This window comes from Scophthalmus maximus, chromosome 15 (assembly GCF_022379125.1).
Source record: "Scophthalmus maximus strain ysfricsl-2021 chromosome 15, ASM2237912v1, whole genome shotgun sequence".
NCBI classification, from domain to species: Eukaryota; Metazoa; Chordata; class Actinopteri; order Pleuronectiformes; family Scophthalmidae; genus Scophthalmus; species Scophthalmus maximus.
The window spans coordinates 8,242,597-8,259,830 of record NC_061529.1 but is presented as its reverse complement, the minus strand read 5'-3'; the positions used below and the strand labels follow the sequence as shown (position 1 = coordinate 8,259,830).

Sequence of the window (17,234 nt, the reverse complement as noted above, 5' to 3'; positions counted from 1 at the left end):
CGTGGAGGGATCAAGGCCTAGATGGCAGCCGGCTGCGGGTTAGAGGTTTAAGGGTAACAAATCAAGCAACACTTTAGTGGTATTTAACCTCCACATACCATATCTTTCTAACTGTGTGAGCAGTGCATGACTGTGCAGAACAAACATAGAAATGCTTATTTTTAATCCTGCACGGGGGGCGTTTCTCCTCCCCTTCGGCAACAGAAGAGGATCAGGTTCGGCAACGATTACGCCGCAGTGAAGACGAGGAGAGAGCATGACTTCATTCATGCCTTACTGTATTTTTTCACCTGAGGTCTGCTTTGATTCATCTCTCTGCAGGACAGTAGCGAGGGCTGGCGGTCAGCTACGAAGCCTCTGTAATATAAGGAAACAAAAAACAAATTCCCCCACTTTTCTCTGTTAGTAAGGCGCAGTGTGTGTAAAACGATTCTTATAAAATACATTCTCTGAGGTAGTGGTAGGTTCTTCACCCTTTCACTTTCTTTCCTCTTATCGTTTTGAGTGCAATAAAGGAGGAGGACAGGACAGAGACCCCCTATAGGCAGTGCATATCTGCCTCTAAAAGCATCACTCAACTTTATGTTCACTTCTGGTTCCCCTAGCCCAGCTGTGTTTCTTCCATTAGTATCCTCTCATAAAAGGTACTGGGGCTGTAAAGATGTGCAACACACAACTGCAGGATGGTCACTCACCTCAAAAATGGAACCTGTGTAGGCTCTCACACAGGCAAATTGAAATAAATTAAAGAAATATATAATAAGTATATACAGTTTGTGATGTTAATATTCATAACAAGACTATGTATTCTGAGCATTTTATCAAAACATATTTATTCATCTTAAACATACTATATAAACTGCCCCCTACAAGATATTTGTTTTTATCATCAGTGTAAAATGTGGGATAAAACACAACTAGGACTGACTTTTTTGGGACAATACTACAGAACCCTCATGGAAGTGATACAGAGCTCATTAATTAGCATTTTGCCTTAACCCCCCGTGTTCAGTACATACAGTATAAACAACTGATCAGTTGATAAACACAAAATGAACAGTCAAGGATTTGAATAATCACTTAATCATTTTGATTTTTGAAGCAAAAATACTAAACAAGTCTCTCATATGTAATGATTTACGTCTTTTAGTTGATTCAATGTAAATTGAGAATCTTCTTCTTTTTGACTATTGGCTGAGAAATTTAGATTTTGTTGGGGGGGAGGAGGTCATTTTCTTATGACAACAATGAAGATTTTACGGCAGCACAAACTATACAAAGTATAATTCAAAACAATAAAATAACACAGCCTTTCCTTTGATCAACACCATGCAAACAAGCCAATGGGAAAAGCTGGCACATGAGATTAGATGGACCTGTGCGGGAAAACAGTTTTTAGTTAATTCATTTATAGATACTTACTAGTTGATCAGTATAATTCACACATAATAAGCAGATACGAGTTGATTATTTTGTGATGAAATTGAATTGTGGTATGAGCCCTTGCTTCAACCCTCAATAGATTTCATAATGCAAAGTGAAAAGGGTCACATTGAGGTCAGCTTTATCAGAAATGATCTTGTTTACTCCCCTGGAGGCGGGAGTGAGAGGGCACTGAGTGACGCAGGTGAAAGACAGGAGTCCGCACGGACCCCACCTCGCTTATCTGCGTAAATGTAACGGAGGAGGAAAGAGTGACAAAGGCCAGGGCTTTGGGTGTGATAAGGAAGGGCCTTGTGTCCTGCTTTGGCCCTGGCTCTCCCCCTGGCTGTCCATTGGAAGGGGCCATCCAGGGGCCAGGAGCGGACCGCAACCAGGAAAGCCGCCAAGACTGTGTTTCACACACAGGTATGAATCTGACCCTGTGCTGTCAGATATACAGTGTGCTGGTGTGTATTTACATGTGGTAGCTTTGGGGCATTGGAGGAGAGGAAGAAAGGCAGAGACAGACAGAGACGGAGGGTCAGGTGGAGTTCAGGGCACATTTTCTTTTGCCAGCAGTTTCCAAATTGCTTCTGGATCTTGGTATCCACCCCTGTTTAGTTCAGTGTTCCTGCCCTCTCCCCCTCCTTGTCTTCCTCTTTCTTTCCTTTCCATTCATCATCCAATCTTTACATATTTTGTTTTTTTTTGCTCCACTTCTCAACTTTTCTCACTCTTTATTCTGGCTCTTGTGGCAGTTGGTCCTGCTGGGCGAGGTGGCACAGGGTGGCAATGTCCGTGGGGAAGCAGTCTTTGAGCAGGATACCTCTGTCTCTCTGGCAGTCCAGCTCTCCGATGAAGCCGTACCAGTATATCACAAGGCCTGGACCGAACCTGCGGGGAAAAAGAAAAGAGAAGTAAAGCCGGGGCTCTTGTTAGTACATCATTGCCTGTCATCTCAGAGAGTTCTGAAGACGCTATCAATGAGACGCTTTCAAATTCAGATCTGCAAAATGCTTACAGCTGTTGACTTTGGAACACAGGATTACGTTAGTGAAGGGATGGAAAGATAGGACACCAGTGAGATTGATCTATGAGAGATAAGGTCGCTTAGGTATTTTACTTTGATAACCATCCAGTAGACATGTGCTGAATCAAAAAAAAACACAAAAAAACACAAAAAGCCGCCAGGGAGATTACGATCTTTCTGTCAGGGTGATACACACTCGATCACATTACAATGGCAGTGAAATAACAATAATCTGTGAAATAACAAAGCTCTACACCAAGGCCTCCGGATCCTGTCATCGGAAGCCCTTGGCACAGAGCAGAGCACACAGAGTTCAACACAAAGTCTGAGACTCAAACACACCGCATCTGGTGGTTAAGAGGAGCCAGTCACACTGTTGGATCGAGTGTTTTCGTCCACATTCACTTTGAAAGTCAAAGCAACTTTGCCAGTTCCTAAGAGCTATAGAAAAAAATGGATTGCCAACAACTGAGGAGTCAAGTTCAGACTATTTAAATGTAAGGCGTTAGTTTGTTTTTTTCTTTTCTACTATCTTTTGTTTGTTCTCTCCCTCTCATCATTTTGCTGCAATCATGTCTCATAGACACATAAGTTACTGTATACCTGAAGGTCTGATGAAAAATAGGTGCAGAAATATTCAAACTGGAGTTCTCTGGGAATGTGGAACGCTGTTTCACCACTTCTCCGCACAAAGGCAATAAATAATCTTTCGAGCTATTTATTATGCCCCAAAGAGCCACTGGTGGCCCCTCTCTGCCTCATATAGATCATACCTATTTCTTTGAACATTAGCTGCCATGCATAAAGACATGTCACAGTTGAACTCTGAATGCAGAGCACCTCGGTTACCACATGCAAGACCAAATTCAGGGGCTGACAGAGCTTCAGTCCCAGACACTCTATCCTTAGACAGTTAACAATGTTGTGTGGCCCCTGAAGACCCAGAAAGGAAGCTGGCTAAAGGGCGACGGAGAGCAGCAGAAGTTCAGCTCCAAGGTAAAGTGCATAAACCCTGAAACTGTGATCAATCATTGCATATTAAAATAAATACTGACTCAAACACCCTCTGCTATTATTGTCCAACAATAATTACAGTAATCTTTGGTCATTTGTGTGGTTAGAATTTACGAGATTATTATAAATATCAAGAAGGTTATCCTTTACAACTTTCAGCACATAAATTATAAAAACCAAGTGCAAAAATCAGTTGTTGCGACCTTGCCAGCTATATGTACTGTACTGCACAGACAGGGCCTTGAGGCGGTGCATGTTTTACATACAGCACTTGTACGGAGACAGACACATTCATGAAAAAAATATGTGACTGTACACGCACACACCCCTCCCTCCCTCCCTCCACGAGGCCCTCGCAGCAGTACATGCTTCTTCACCCCCCCCCCGCATTCTGCGTTTTACAGTGTGTGATTTACGGTGCTGTATCTATGAGCAAACAGGCCAAAGCTAACAGCCCTGGAGAAAGCCTACAGATGCACACTGCAAGTTCACCGCAATGTCACACACATAGCTCAGACTCTCAGCGCCGCACAGAGCTCAAGCATCCAAACTCCCCTCGTCTCCACGGTCTACCGCTGCACATGGCCGCCAACTCTTAATATGGTAATGTTATGGAAACAAAACCTAAACATTTACATTAGATGACTCGAGAAAAAAGGGGTCTTTTTTATTCAGCTGGTGTGCTGTATGGATTTCCTGGGCTCTGGGTGGAAAGGTGAGACAGAGGAGGGGAGAAGAGAGAGAGAGGGAGAGAGACCCGTTTGCTCAGAGTGAAGAGGGCCAACCTTCTGAAAAGGTTAAAACTGTACATCAACAGATGAGGCAGCGGCGTACGATACATCATGCTCCGGGTCTGTCAGGGGAGGCCGAGCACAAATTGAAACAAGCAAAATTATAAACACAGGGGAGCCATGTCACCAAGGCCTTTCCATACCCTAAAGAAAATAAATGGATTTGAATCCCACTCAGAATTAATCCAAGTCAATGCAACAGGGACCTTGAGGTTTAAACTCTGAGAATGGGAGAAAAAGAAATAGAAAAAAATAACACAGAGGGTAAAGGGAACAGTTTGGAGGCCAAGAAGTCCGATGGCTAATGGATGAGATCCGAAACAGCATCCAGAAACTGTAAAAAAGCAATTATAGTTTTACAGTACGGCCTTATATACGATATATTCTCTCAGAAGATTGTTTTTCTAAACACCTGAGGAAGTGGAAAGAAGTTCAGTTTGAATTTGTGGGCAAATTATGGTTTATTATGTGGGGCGGTTCATCTTAACCTGGCATGTGCTTATTACACACGCCACCTCGAAGGCAGAGTCGGCCATCTTCCAATAAACACCTAACTATGTAGCGAGTGGTGAAATTGTTTGAAAAATGTGGATAATTTTAGCAAGGGGGCCACTTGACAAGCCTGGGCGTGGATTGCGGCTGCCAGCCATGCTTTCGCTCGTGTTAATGAGCGGTTGGTGGTCACATTTATAGCAGGTGCCAAGCGGCGTACTACCGCAGCTTAATGAGAGCAAGGCACTCAGGAACAAAAAGCCTTGAATGGAGAAGAGGGAGTGTTATTAGTGTCTGCCTCCAAACACACGGCGAGGCAAGCCTCACACAGAGCTGAGAGCAGAATGAAATCTCTGCATCTTAAATGGCCAACTCGTACATACAAGGAGCAGTGGTAAACAAAAATGAGCAGCTAAAGCAAATGTGCAAAGCATAACCTGCAGAGAATGTGCAGATATCCTTCCCTGACTTTTACTTCTGCCCGTCTCATTTTCTGAGAAGTCTAAGGTTGCTGGAGGTCAGACGGCACAACCCCCCTGAAAGAAAATCTTGGAGTTTAACGTTCCCATTGAACACACAGATCAAGGCTAATTTGATCTGCCACGTTTGGTGAGAAAAAGCTTTACGAAAAACCGGGGGCCGAGCACTTCTGCCAAAACACATTACACAACATGATGAATTATCAATAAAAAATCAAGACGAATTTACGCTCGACTTTAAAACGCCCTCATTTCATTTTACATGCCACACGGACCCTTTTCAAACAAACGCCCGAGCAATGATTTAGACAGCGTAAGCCTCTACCTGAGGGTGAACTCCTTGTCTCCGAGGTCTCCCCACAAAGACCTCTTTGTTTTCAGCATCCATACATCAGGTCACAAGGTAGGGCCACTAAAGCACTGCCAAACATTAGATTTAGTCAGTCATTTCTCTGCTCCCTGAAACGTAAGTATGGGACCTGCTGAACTCCTTTTAAAGACAGAGAGCACTGAGAGTGATTGGGCTGAGGAATATAGAGGAATAAAAGTCTCTGTCTTGGAGACAGAATAACTGTGTACATAGCAAAAGAGAGGGAAAGAAAATGTGTATTGGTGACAAATGGACTGTTCTTTCGAGGTCAGTCTCTGCTTTTAGGTAGCTGCCTATGGGAGTTTATTTACAGTGTCAGATAATGGTGGTGTAATGTGTTTGTATGTGTGGTGTTTCAGGGGGGGGCAGTGACCCAGGGCCTGCGTACGAGGTGATATGGTCCTGCAACTGATCACTGAAGATCCAGCTCGTGTATTTTAATGGCCCTGCAGTAGCCATTTGTAACAACTGAGTTGGCCTGATGGTGAAGCCGGTCCTGATAACACGAGCGTCCGTGCACACAAATAGGACATTTAAAGGTTGGCTCTGCCTGGAGGGACATCATCAAACGGAGAGGTAAATAATCCCTCGCTACAAACTATACATCCTATTGTGTAAGTAACAGGAGATGAATGGAAGAGTTAACCTCCCAAATACAAGTTATTTACATGAGTAGGGCTAAAAATAGAACATCTTATTTCCCCCCCTGCTACCCATTTTTCAACTCTGCTCAGGTATGTAAAACACAAACATCAGGCGGCCGTAGCGAAAAGCTGCGCGACGCCCCAACCTACACAAGCGTCGTAATTAAGGTGGAAGAGAGCGCATTAAAAAATAAAACATCCTCTGCCAGGTGTAATTCTCACAGACGTTTTTATGTTTTCTATCGATGGGGTATGGAAATGGAACGTGGCACGGATGTGGTTCCTCTTTGTCACAGTAGGAGGTAGAGAGTGTTTTATGTGCAGGGGTATGGAGGTGTAATGTGCGAGCTTGACGGGTGTGGGAGGTCACGTCCAGTCAGTTTGTTGTGAGTTGTACGTTAGCAGGAGCTAATTTACGCGCGCCGATGCATGATACCGATGCTCCAACAGAGACTAGAGGCTGCTTTATCCATAGCGGGACGAGGCCCTCAGCCCTCAACGTGATGCACTTTCAGCTCAGGAATATTATGAGACACTATTGTAAAATACACCACCTCTGATAATTGCATGAAAAAGTAGTCACAAAAACAGATTATTTTACTAAAGTCTATTGAATCTTTAATGCAACAATATCTGAGCGGTGACTATAGGTGTTTTCAGAAAACACACCTCATTTGAGAAACAAATAAATGTGTGAATTTAATGAAAAAAATCTGTATTTGATGTCAATTTCACTCAGAAATACATATTATATTACTTTAATGTAGCCTAGAGAAAATGAACTTCCTATCTTTCCTTATTAACACTGACATCTAGCCTCATATCATGACACAGTTGATTGTTATTCTAACACTCTCCAGCACCACCACCATCACCGTCCCATGCAACTCTGCATTCTTTATCTCCAACTAACGAATTATCACTTTCTCAGACCTATCTCCTCAGACACCTTCTCACATTAGCCTAAATCTTATCACCGCACGCACGCACGCACGCACGCACGCACGCACGCACGCACGCACGCACGCACGCACGCACGCACGCACGCACGCACGCACGCACGCACGCACACTCTGACAGACCCTACCTCAATCAGCTGATTGATAACTTGGCTGATGCATGATTATGTGGATGAACTAATAAGCCCCAACCTCATTTTTATTTTGATGACATAATAGTAAGACACGGCTCCACATCACCATTTGGTCCTGGTTAGGATCAGTTTGTACAATATCATGCTTCCCAAACATCCTCCAGCCAAAGGGAGGGGCCTTAATCAGTGTTTGGAACTCGTTAAGTCCCTTAACTGAGCATGTCGCCTACCACATTAGCAACACATATCTGAGGAACAAGTGTGTGTTGTGTGTGTAATGTGCACTGGTCCCTTCTAGATCTACCGCGTCACGGTCCAATGCACTTTGACACACACTGGTCTGCTTTTGATGTGGAGCGAAACCAAACAAGGTGTGGTCTGGCTTCGGCTTTGTCTGTTTAATGTTCAGAAGTTGGTCCAAACAGCAGGACACTGCGTAGAACAAAACAACCGACGACAGCTCTGTGACAACGCCAGGACAATCCACATTAAATTTAAGATCGGAGTTGTGGAACGAATTGTACTTCAGACAAAGACTTTCTGGGCAGCATTCCTGCTTCACAAACAATTTCACTTTTAAATTTCCGACTTCATGATATGAATGTGTAAGGGTTAACATTCAAACGGTCAGAGCTCACCTGATCTTTTCTCATATATCGACTCACCGTCCTCTATAATGACCCTCTATATCATGAAAATGGCTTTATCTCTTCAGTTATGACACACTGAGTGGGTATTCATTAACACTTGATGCTGATATTATTAAATTCTATCACAGCTGCAAATGGTGTCTCCTCAGCAAGTACTGTACAAAAATCATGAGTAGGCAATAATTATATCTTTGAGTCTGCATGACCGTTAATACATTACAAATGCACACGCTAGCACTTCAGAATTAAGATTTCCTTCACTACATCCAATATAGGGAGTAAAAATAAAATAAAATGTCTCTGAGGCTTTCATTGTTTTCAGATGAGGCTTATTAGTCTCCAAAGCCAAACACTGGCCACAGTGCTAATTTGGAGATCTGTCTCGAGAGTCCCTCTAGCCTTTGATGAGTCCCCATGTCTGTAAGTCCTGCTCGGAGACAGGAAGCTCCCTGTGGTGGCAGGCGAGCAGGCTGGGGGCTGGGAGGCTGTGAGTAGACAGAGAGGACTCCAGCGTCAGGGGGATACATGCTCCTTTAACCTGTTATTGTGAACTCCCAGCAGCCCTGGCCGATAATTGCCACCTGTCTCTGGGGAAACACAGTCAAAAGCGCGCAGAAGAAGGACAGCCATTTTGTGACTGCCGCTGCTCCTCGCCTCGGACGGCCCTGGTCCTAATCCTGCCCTTAACCCTACTGGCTAATGTGTTTTCAATTTAGGATGATCCCCCTACAACAGGCACAACCCTAATCAACAACAGTTTGTACTGTAACCCTATCTACCCTCGCTAAGGCAGCGTCAGCCTGACTGGGCGCCTGCAAACCTGATGTGTCCAGCAAAGGACTGGTGTTATGTGTGTATGTTTGGATGATATCATGTTTATATGCGAGGTCACAGAACGTGTGTCCGATACATGGCTGATTGTTTTCCAGCGTTGCCGTTGAAATATAAACATCCACACACATGCAAAACAGCAGCACCTATAAGAACACTCACACAAACAAATTGCACTTGAAGTTGCATGGACTCGTCTCTGTACATGTCCTGCTGGATGTTAAACCTGCATTTGACACCAACTATCATAATATTATACTGCAGAGATGGGAACATGTCATTGGGGTTCAATGAACCACACTTGGCTGGCGTTCTAGCACCAATATTTTTTTATCCAATATACGTCCCCCTGTACCACCCAGTATTATCAAGAAGCAGCATACATTTCCATTGTTACGCAGACGACACCCAGCTGTATGTCTCTGATGCCAAACTTCCGAGATGTCTATAAGAGATAAAAAGCCTGGATTACTTATTATATATATATATATATATAAAATTATATAATTATAATTATATATAATATTATTATTTCATTGAATTCAGACAAAACTGAAGTTACTGTATTTGGCCCTAAACACCTAAAAAAACATTATCTCATCATAGGGATAACATGAACTTGGCCTCCAGTTTTACTATAAGGAGCCTTGAAATAATTTTTGACTAGGACATGTCATTTGCCTCACACTAGAAAAGCCTTCTTGCAATTGTGTGACATTATGAACAAAAAATATGAATGAAACAAAATGATGCTGAAATGCTGATATAAAAATCTGAAGCACAAATACTGACATGGACCAGAAAAAGATAACATGTCTCCTGTGTTAGTTTCTCTGCACTGGCACAGTAAATTCCAAATTACAATTAAAAATTCTTCTCCTTGTGTGCAAAGCACCTTAATGAGGAAGCTCCATCAAATCTCAAATACCTGTAAGGTGTAAATGGTTCCCTTATATCCCAATGTAACACCAGAATGTGAGGGCTTGCCACTGGCCAATGCTCCCTCCATCCAAGTTTAGTGCAAATTTCCAAGTTTCCACACTTTACAAACTAAATTTGATTTGATGATTAATGTATAATAAGACAATGACACTCAATGTTCTATTTTAAACATAATTTAAGAGCACCAAACATTATTGAAGGCAGAAAAAAAATCCTTTTTCATTTTTTAAACATATACATGATAGATTAAGTAACCACGGTTATGTTTCATCTTAAGTCATATTTTTACAAAGTTATCAATGCACTTTCTATATTCTTTACGTCACTCCTAATTGCTCTTTACTTTGCAAAGGAACTTAAATTCATATTGTAAAAAAGTCACTGTCCATCTCATGAGTAAGTCAAATATCTTATATTGCCACTTCAGTGAGGCCTGACAACTCAAAAGTTAGGCATGGAAAGGCAGGTGTGAATGTTTGTTGTGCAAGGCCTCCTGGCCTCTGCATCCATGAACAGAACCCTGCCCCAAAATTAGAGTGTGGCCTCTAATGTCTCCCTGGGAGAAAAAGAGGCCTGGCTTTCGTCCAAGTCAGCACCTTTGGAAGTGCAGTCGTGTTACCACCACTAAATCAACATGTCAGCACCCAGGCCAGTGAACTTCTTCACCCAGACTCCACCGCTTACAGCTACCTCACACACCCAATGAATTGGTGTGAATGCCCATCTGTCTGCTAAAATGAAAAGATGGAATGAGATATGAAGAGAAAAAGGAAAAATAAGATTTTTCAGCTGTTGCATGGAACATTTGCAGTACACCAATATGATTAGAATTACCATACCAAGATAAATGGCATCAGTGCTTTTACTTGAACAAAGAACTGCTGTGATAAACCAGCGAATACCAGGTTAAGGTATCCTCGCCATCAACCTTGGCCTCTGAGTCCAAAATGGAACTGTCCCAGTTTGGGGGCAAATTTGGAAACGGACGCAGGCAAAGGACCACAGAGAGCCGTGTGCTTACTCTGCAGTCTGTTTACATTCCTGAGGGTAATTTTAGCCCCTGGGGGGGTAGCAGAGCAGGGGGGCCGACATGTCGTTGGGGCTTGTCAGTGGTCGACGGGCCAACCGGCGCAGTGGCGGCACCTGGACATGTGGGTGGTACACACACACACAAACTTCCAGCAGACAAACCACTGGAACTGTTCTCTGTTTGCCACTCAATTATTCATCAGGTTTAGTATTAAGACATTTCAAAAGGACCAGTTTGCATCTTCCACATAATATCAATGGCTACTTTGTGACCGGACTGGACCACTAAACAGAGAAGCAGAGACGAAGAGGCCTTGTGGAAAACCACAGAAGTGAGGCCGTAGTGCTTCTAACAGACCCACCACAGAGCACCATTAGCTTTGGACAACACATGATATCCCCAGTGTTTTCACTGATGATCTGTGGTGCAAATCTAATTTCATTGTAGTTTTAAAAAATTTGCTATGCAAACAAAACAATGATCCTAGCTCAAGCCTTCGCCGTGGGCTTCTGTGTGCGTGTTGGGATTTGTCTTTTTATTATTCCCAGCCCAGAGTGTCCTTTCAAAGGGCAAGAAAGCAAGATGTCCATGTGTGTTTGCGGTGTGAGTGCACGTGTAAGAGAGAAGGGGGAGAGAGACAGAGAGGACGAGTGAGAGAGCGAGGGGGGGGACTCAGAGCTTATCGAAACTAATTAGGCGAGGGATCAGGATGGAAGTTAAATACTGGGCTACATGTAATGAAAGAAGCAGAGTGGGGGACATCTAGGGGTCAGACCCACACCAAACAGTGGTCCTCGGGCAATCTGGTATTGATTTTCACTCGTTTGGGGAAGAAGGTGGACGAGTGGGAGGGAGCCATGGAGAGAGAGAAAGAGAGGGAGTGAGACAGAGAGAGAGAAGCAGTAGGGCAGAGTCTAAGGGTCTCATGAGTTGTCAACTTGACAGTTTAACCCCTTTTGGAGGAGAACAAACAAACAGAGGGATCTCCTGGGCTGACAGCGTTGATCTGTCATAGCGATGACACTGCAAAGCCCAACACAATGCCCACACAGGAGGGGAGAGAGGGGAGGAAAGTGGGAGGGTGGATTGATAAAGATATGCAGAGGCACATTCCCCAACCCTAAGACGTTAGGACTGTGCTAAGACGCAGCAGCCCTGATCTACGAACATCAGCACCCTTAACATTTAGTGAGGGGGAGAAAAAAATGTAATAGATCAACACCTAAACTACATTTCGATAGATATTGTTGAATTAAAACAGAGAGAAAGACTACATATTTATGCATTATTAATGGTGTTTTGTAGCTGTAAATAATTGTTATTAATTGTCCAAAACTCAAGAGGTTTGTGTCTCTAATGAAGCGAGTATGGGTCACTGTCCACAGCCACACAGCTACAGACACACAGATGTCCGCGCTCCTCTCTTGTCACTCAAACTTTGAGGGCCGTCACCCCGAGCACCTTCCCTCTCATGTCCTTAAACACTCGAAGACCCCTCTCACTTTTCCCCTCAGACTGCCTCATCGCTTTGTCACATTGCCAAAGGGGACTCCTTTAGCCTGGCCATGCACAGATCTCCCCCAATTGTGTGTCTCTCTCTCTCTCTCTCTCTCACACACACACACACACACACACACACACACACACACACACACACACACACACACACACACACACACACACACACACACACACACACACACACACACACACACACACACACACACACACACACACACACACACACACACACACACACACACACACACACACACACACACACACACACACACAGAGAGAGAGAGAGAGGCGGGCTGATGCGCGCGGCCAAGGCTGTCCACATCAAATTAGAGTGGCCCCTATAGTCCCCATTACGGCCTGGGAATGCTCCATCATGACGGATGCTACGGGGTCCCTCACTTGTCAGCAGTTGTCAGACAGATAGGGAGTCTGGATACACACAGCTGACAGGTAATCTTAATGTCTTCAATTAGCCCAATTAGGGCTGTCATAAACAATTCGGAAAGTGCTCGACCAACACAAACAGATAAACGCACGCACAAGCGCACACAGGCACACACACTTACAAAACAAGGTCTGCGGGGTATTAATGAGAAGGGTAATGGATATATCAGTGGACGGTTGACTTGTCTTTTGTTTCAAGGAGGGGGGGTGTGTCCCCATCCCCTGCTCTCAGCTGTGCACTGCTGGCTGCTACCTGGTCAGTTCAAATTGTACGATCTCCTTTCATTAGTGCATCGCTGGCTGAGAATCTGAAAGGCCGTGACAAAATTCATTTGAGACGAGTTGGAGCAGATTGCCTGAAGCAGGTGCTATAAGGGAGATAAAACAAAAGCAGCACGCTTGTGAAGCTCTGTGTGTGTGTGCGTGCGTGCGTGCGTGTGTGTGTGTGTGTGTTTTTACCTATGTGTGTATACACGTGTGTGAGTGTGAAGGGTCTTTCCCGGTCTTCACATTCTGTTCTTTTCCCTGCTTTGGTAAATGGGTAATGACACAAAAGTACTTCTGGATGAAAAAAAAAAAGAAGCAATAACAGGGACTAGAGAGGAATTGGCCCAGTGCACACGGAGTGTTTACAAAGCTGTGGTGAAATCTAAATATTGTTCCTAGCATGACTAAATAGGCCAACACCTCTCTGTGCTGAGGATGTGCGATAACTAACATTGTTTGATTTGGTCTCTCCTATGTAATATCTTATCGCGGCGCAATGGTGACACCCACACTACATCATCAGCATTTGTCCTCTAACCGTTTCTTTAAATTCATCTATTTGCATTCACTATCAATTTCTCCGGGGACGCGGGACACGTTTCAGGAACCGTGAGGCACAAGCTAATGTTTAAAACAGAGATTCCACAGTTTGCAAACACAAGAGCCGAGCAAAGTTAGCATCAATATTTGAACAAGAATTTCACATCAACACTGCCTTGATCTTATGTACAGAGTCCCTGAAATGCCCCACATCAAGCAAGTGCTGACACTTTGACTACGGCACACTAGTATCTGAGCATACAGGCCAATGTTGTTTAAAGGCAAAAAGAGAACAAAATACAATCAACACAGAGGAATTCTGTTAAAACCAAGGCAATATGCTGAATGGAAAAATCCCAAGGCACTTTTTTTCATTCAAGGAGTCAAACTGGGACAAGAAGACAAACTCACTGCTATCAGCAAAATCTGTGATGGACCTCTTACTCTACTTCTGATCTTTACCTCAAGTGACGGCTGGAATGCCATCTGAGGGAAAAAAAAAAAGAAGGAAGGAAAGAGAGAGAAAAGCCGTCACCGGGAAGTTGTAATAGGAAATTGCTCTTGGCAACTATTTGTTCAAGCACCAGATTTTTTTTTCGTTTTCATGCCAACCCAGCGAGACCCCATTGGAAAACAGGGCAGGTCCCCTAATGAGTAATCTATTTCAAAGCAGTCGTGTCTGGGCATGACAGTTTACTGAGAGGCTTGAAGAACTGGTAATTACCAGTGTTACGGGGCAATTAATGCATATTACACTGCGGCACTCATGGCGGTGACTGTCAGCTCCCCAATAAAAATGAGCACTCTTCAGCTAAAGGGTGACATTAATTGGGCCCTTAATGACTATGCAGAGGAACCAAGCCAAATAGGAACAAAACAGGGGACTCACTCTGACTCCAGCAGAGGGCTGAAAATTGGACTAAAAATGAGATTAATTGCTGTTTAGAAAAAAAAGACGGGGGAAAAAATGTGGCGAGGGGAAGGGGGAGAAAGAGGATGGAATTATAGGGTGCAGAGAGCAAGGGCTCCTCATACAGATGACAATTCAGTTAATTATTTCATACTGTATTTTTCTATACCTTAAAGGTTATTGCAAGATTTCTCACATTAATATAGCAGCCAACAACTATTTTCTATGTAAAGATAAAGTGGACTAATGGCATCCTTAGCACAGATTGAAGTCATAACACCCTCTGTGTGGTTTGATATCCAAGCTCCTTCTGTTCTTTGTTTTGCTAGCCGACCCGGACCGGGCGCGCGTTCATAGTGCATGTAGCGCTGCAGCCAGCAGTTGTTGTTGCCTAATGTAGCATTTGTTTTGGTCTCAGATGCTGCTGCTTTTTGCAACACCTACTGGCAGTGAATTTGTATATACAGTAACCTCTAAAAAGTGCAGATGGGCCTCAGGCCCATTTTTTTAAGCTTTGTCTTGATTTCTTCCTCATTGCATAAACAGCTATACACCTAGATTTCCCAAAACACCCACGCAGTGTCATGGTGCATGAGCTCAATATAATGAAAACATTTAAAATCTTCATTTACGTGAAAAGGAACTTTGCCACGTAACACGAATAAGGATAGAAGAACTATATATAGATATACTGTATATATATGCAATCTTTTCCATAATGTGTAGTAGAAAGTTTCTGGGTTACACACTTCCCAATGAAGCCTAAGGCTGTAGGTATGAATTTCTACTCTCAAATTGCAGGCCTTCCACCCACAGAAATGTTTAGATGGAGATCAAGGATGTGGTGAGGCTATGAAGTAATTCTGATTAATGTTGCTAAAGCTAGGCACCTACTGAGCGCCACCTGAATATGCAATCCCCAAATCACAAAAAAAATATCAGCATGCAAAACATGCCGCCATTTGCATACATTTTAGATTTTGGATTTCCTTACTATTTAAATATGCAGTTAGAAATAGTCCAGCACTGCCTCTTGCGCTGTCACGCTGCACACTCACACTGTCATTGGTCCTGATAGAACTCTTCCGCTTCAAAGGGAGCTTTGCAATGGAGAGGAGAATGAGCAAATATTTGAATTGCAAAAACACATCATCTACCGAGGGGAGAAAATTCAAGACGAGTTTTCAGAGTTGAAGACTCCCCCACCCCCAGCAAGCTCACCCTCTGCACACAGCACAAAAAAAGTGAACATATTCATAGCGTAAGCACTCATGCCGCTAATTTACCATAGCCAAATTTGTGTAATAGGATGTGACACATTCTAGAGAGGATTGAGGGAAAAAAACTTTAATTTGAGTAGAGAACCATAAAATGTTTAAGCTGCCCCTGTATTTAACTAAAATCCACCACACAAATCCAGGTTCTCAGACAACCTGACATGGGTTTGATTACAGACTGAAGTGTAATTAGCTACTTAGGTTATCCCCTAGAAGGTTGTAGTGAGCAGCACCACCATCCTTACTGGCTATTTCAGCATAACTAATGAGTCCTTTACATTCTGCAGAACTATTTCCCTCCCAATTCAGCACAGCCGCTTTACAACCATTAATATGCAACCACTCCAGTTGAATCTTTCCCATTTTTTTTTGGCAGAAGTTAGTGAAAGAAAGTACAATAAATAATCTTCATGGCAAATCAGTAACATGACTCATAGCATATTTGAAAGTATAAGCTCCCCAATTTGATGCCAGGATAAACAGAACATTTAAGCCAAAACTTACAAGTCTAGCCATGAAAGCCATGAACAACATTAACAGCAATAAATACCCATCTTCAGACATCTGAAAAAACGCCGCTGCAAAAAGGGGAGAAACACTCATCTCCTGTGTTTATGATTGTAAATTTATTTACCACAGGTTCAGTGCTACCTTGAATTTTAAATTGGGGAAAATGTGAGGGTCTCAAACACGTACTCAGAAAATGTCTAGGACACATGGAGAATTAAGTAAGCGGCTGAATAAACTGTGGAAAGACAGGCAACCAGCTACTGGAGGAAAACAAATTCCAGGCTACACTTTTTTTTAATAAGAAGGTCAAAGCTTTCAGTGCAAAAAGTTTGCTGATTCGTAAAAAAAAATAGAGGATAGATTTAAATTTACAGTGTTACTTTATTTCTAAATTAATTTTTATTCTTAAATGTGAATTAATCTGTAATAACAAGGTTAAAATATGTATTTCTCAACACAAAGAGAGCACTGCCAAGAGCACCTCAATACACTGTCCACAGCTACCCCCCCCCACTCCCACCAGTCCAACCCTCTAGTGGCCTCTACGCCTTGTGAGCCGCCCACTTATGAGTAGACAACTTGGAGACAGGTCTGAGCAGAAATCAAACCTGAATGATGGATAGCTTTACTGCACAATGACCTCTGTCACTGGGTTCTTGCCCTAAATCAATGCTGGCGATAAGGGCCCTGCACCAGCGCTCACCTTGGTATGTTCACCAGCAGACCTTATCTATGGCAGGAGGAAGTATGAGTAATAACCAAAGACAAGCTACGACAAAACCACTAACCCCACCTTGTCAAACATAATTTACAATGTATATTCCCACTTCCCCCCCACTGCTGCTGTTAAAATAGTAATTATGAGAACCAGAGAGATTTGGGGCTGTGTTTGAAAGATAAACCTGTTATAGGTTGGTGGGAATGCTTTGCAAATATCTTTGGTCCAAGTTGGGTTTATATTTTAACAAGGAGGATAG

The 17,234-nt window shown here is 43.2% G+C and overlaps 1 protein-coding gene across 1 annotated transcript in view; it reads right to left on the bottom strand.

The window, feature by feature from the left end:
• Positions 1 to 807: 807 nt before the first annotated feature.
• The window catches only part of cdin1 (CDAN1 interacting nuclease 1), a 68,860-nt gene continuing 52,433 nt past the window's right edge, over positions 808 to 17,234 (bottom strand). Inside the window, exon 13 of the mRNA XM_035611038.2 lies at positions 808 to 2,316. Within this exon, the coding sequence (XP_035466931.1) occupies positions 2,160 to 2,316 (157 nt within the window). The 3' untranslated portion in view covers positions 808 to 2,159. The remainder of the gene's footprint in view (positions 2,317 to 17,234) is intronic.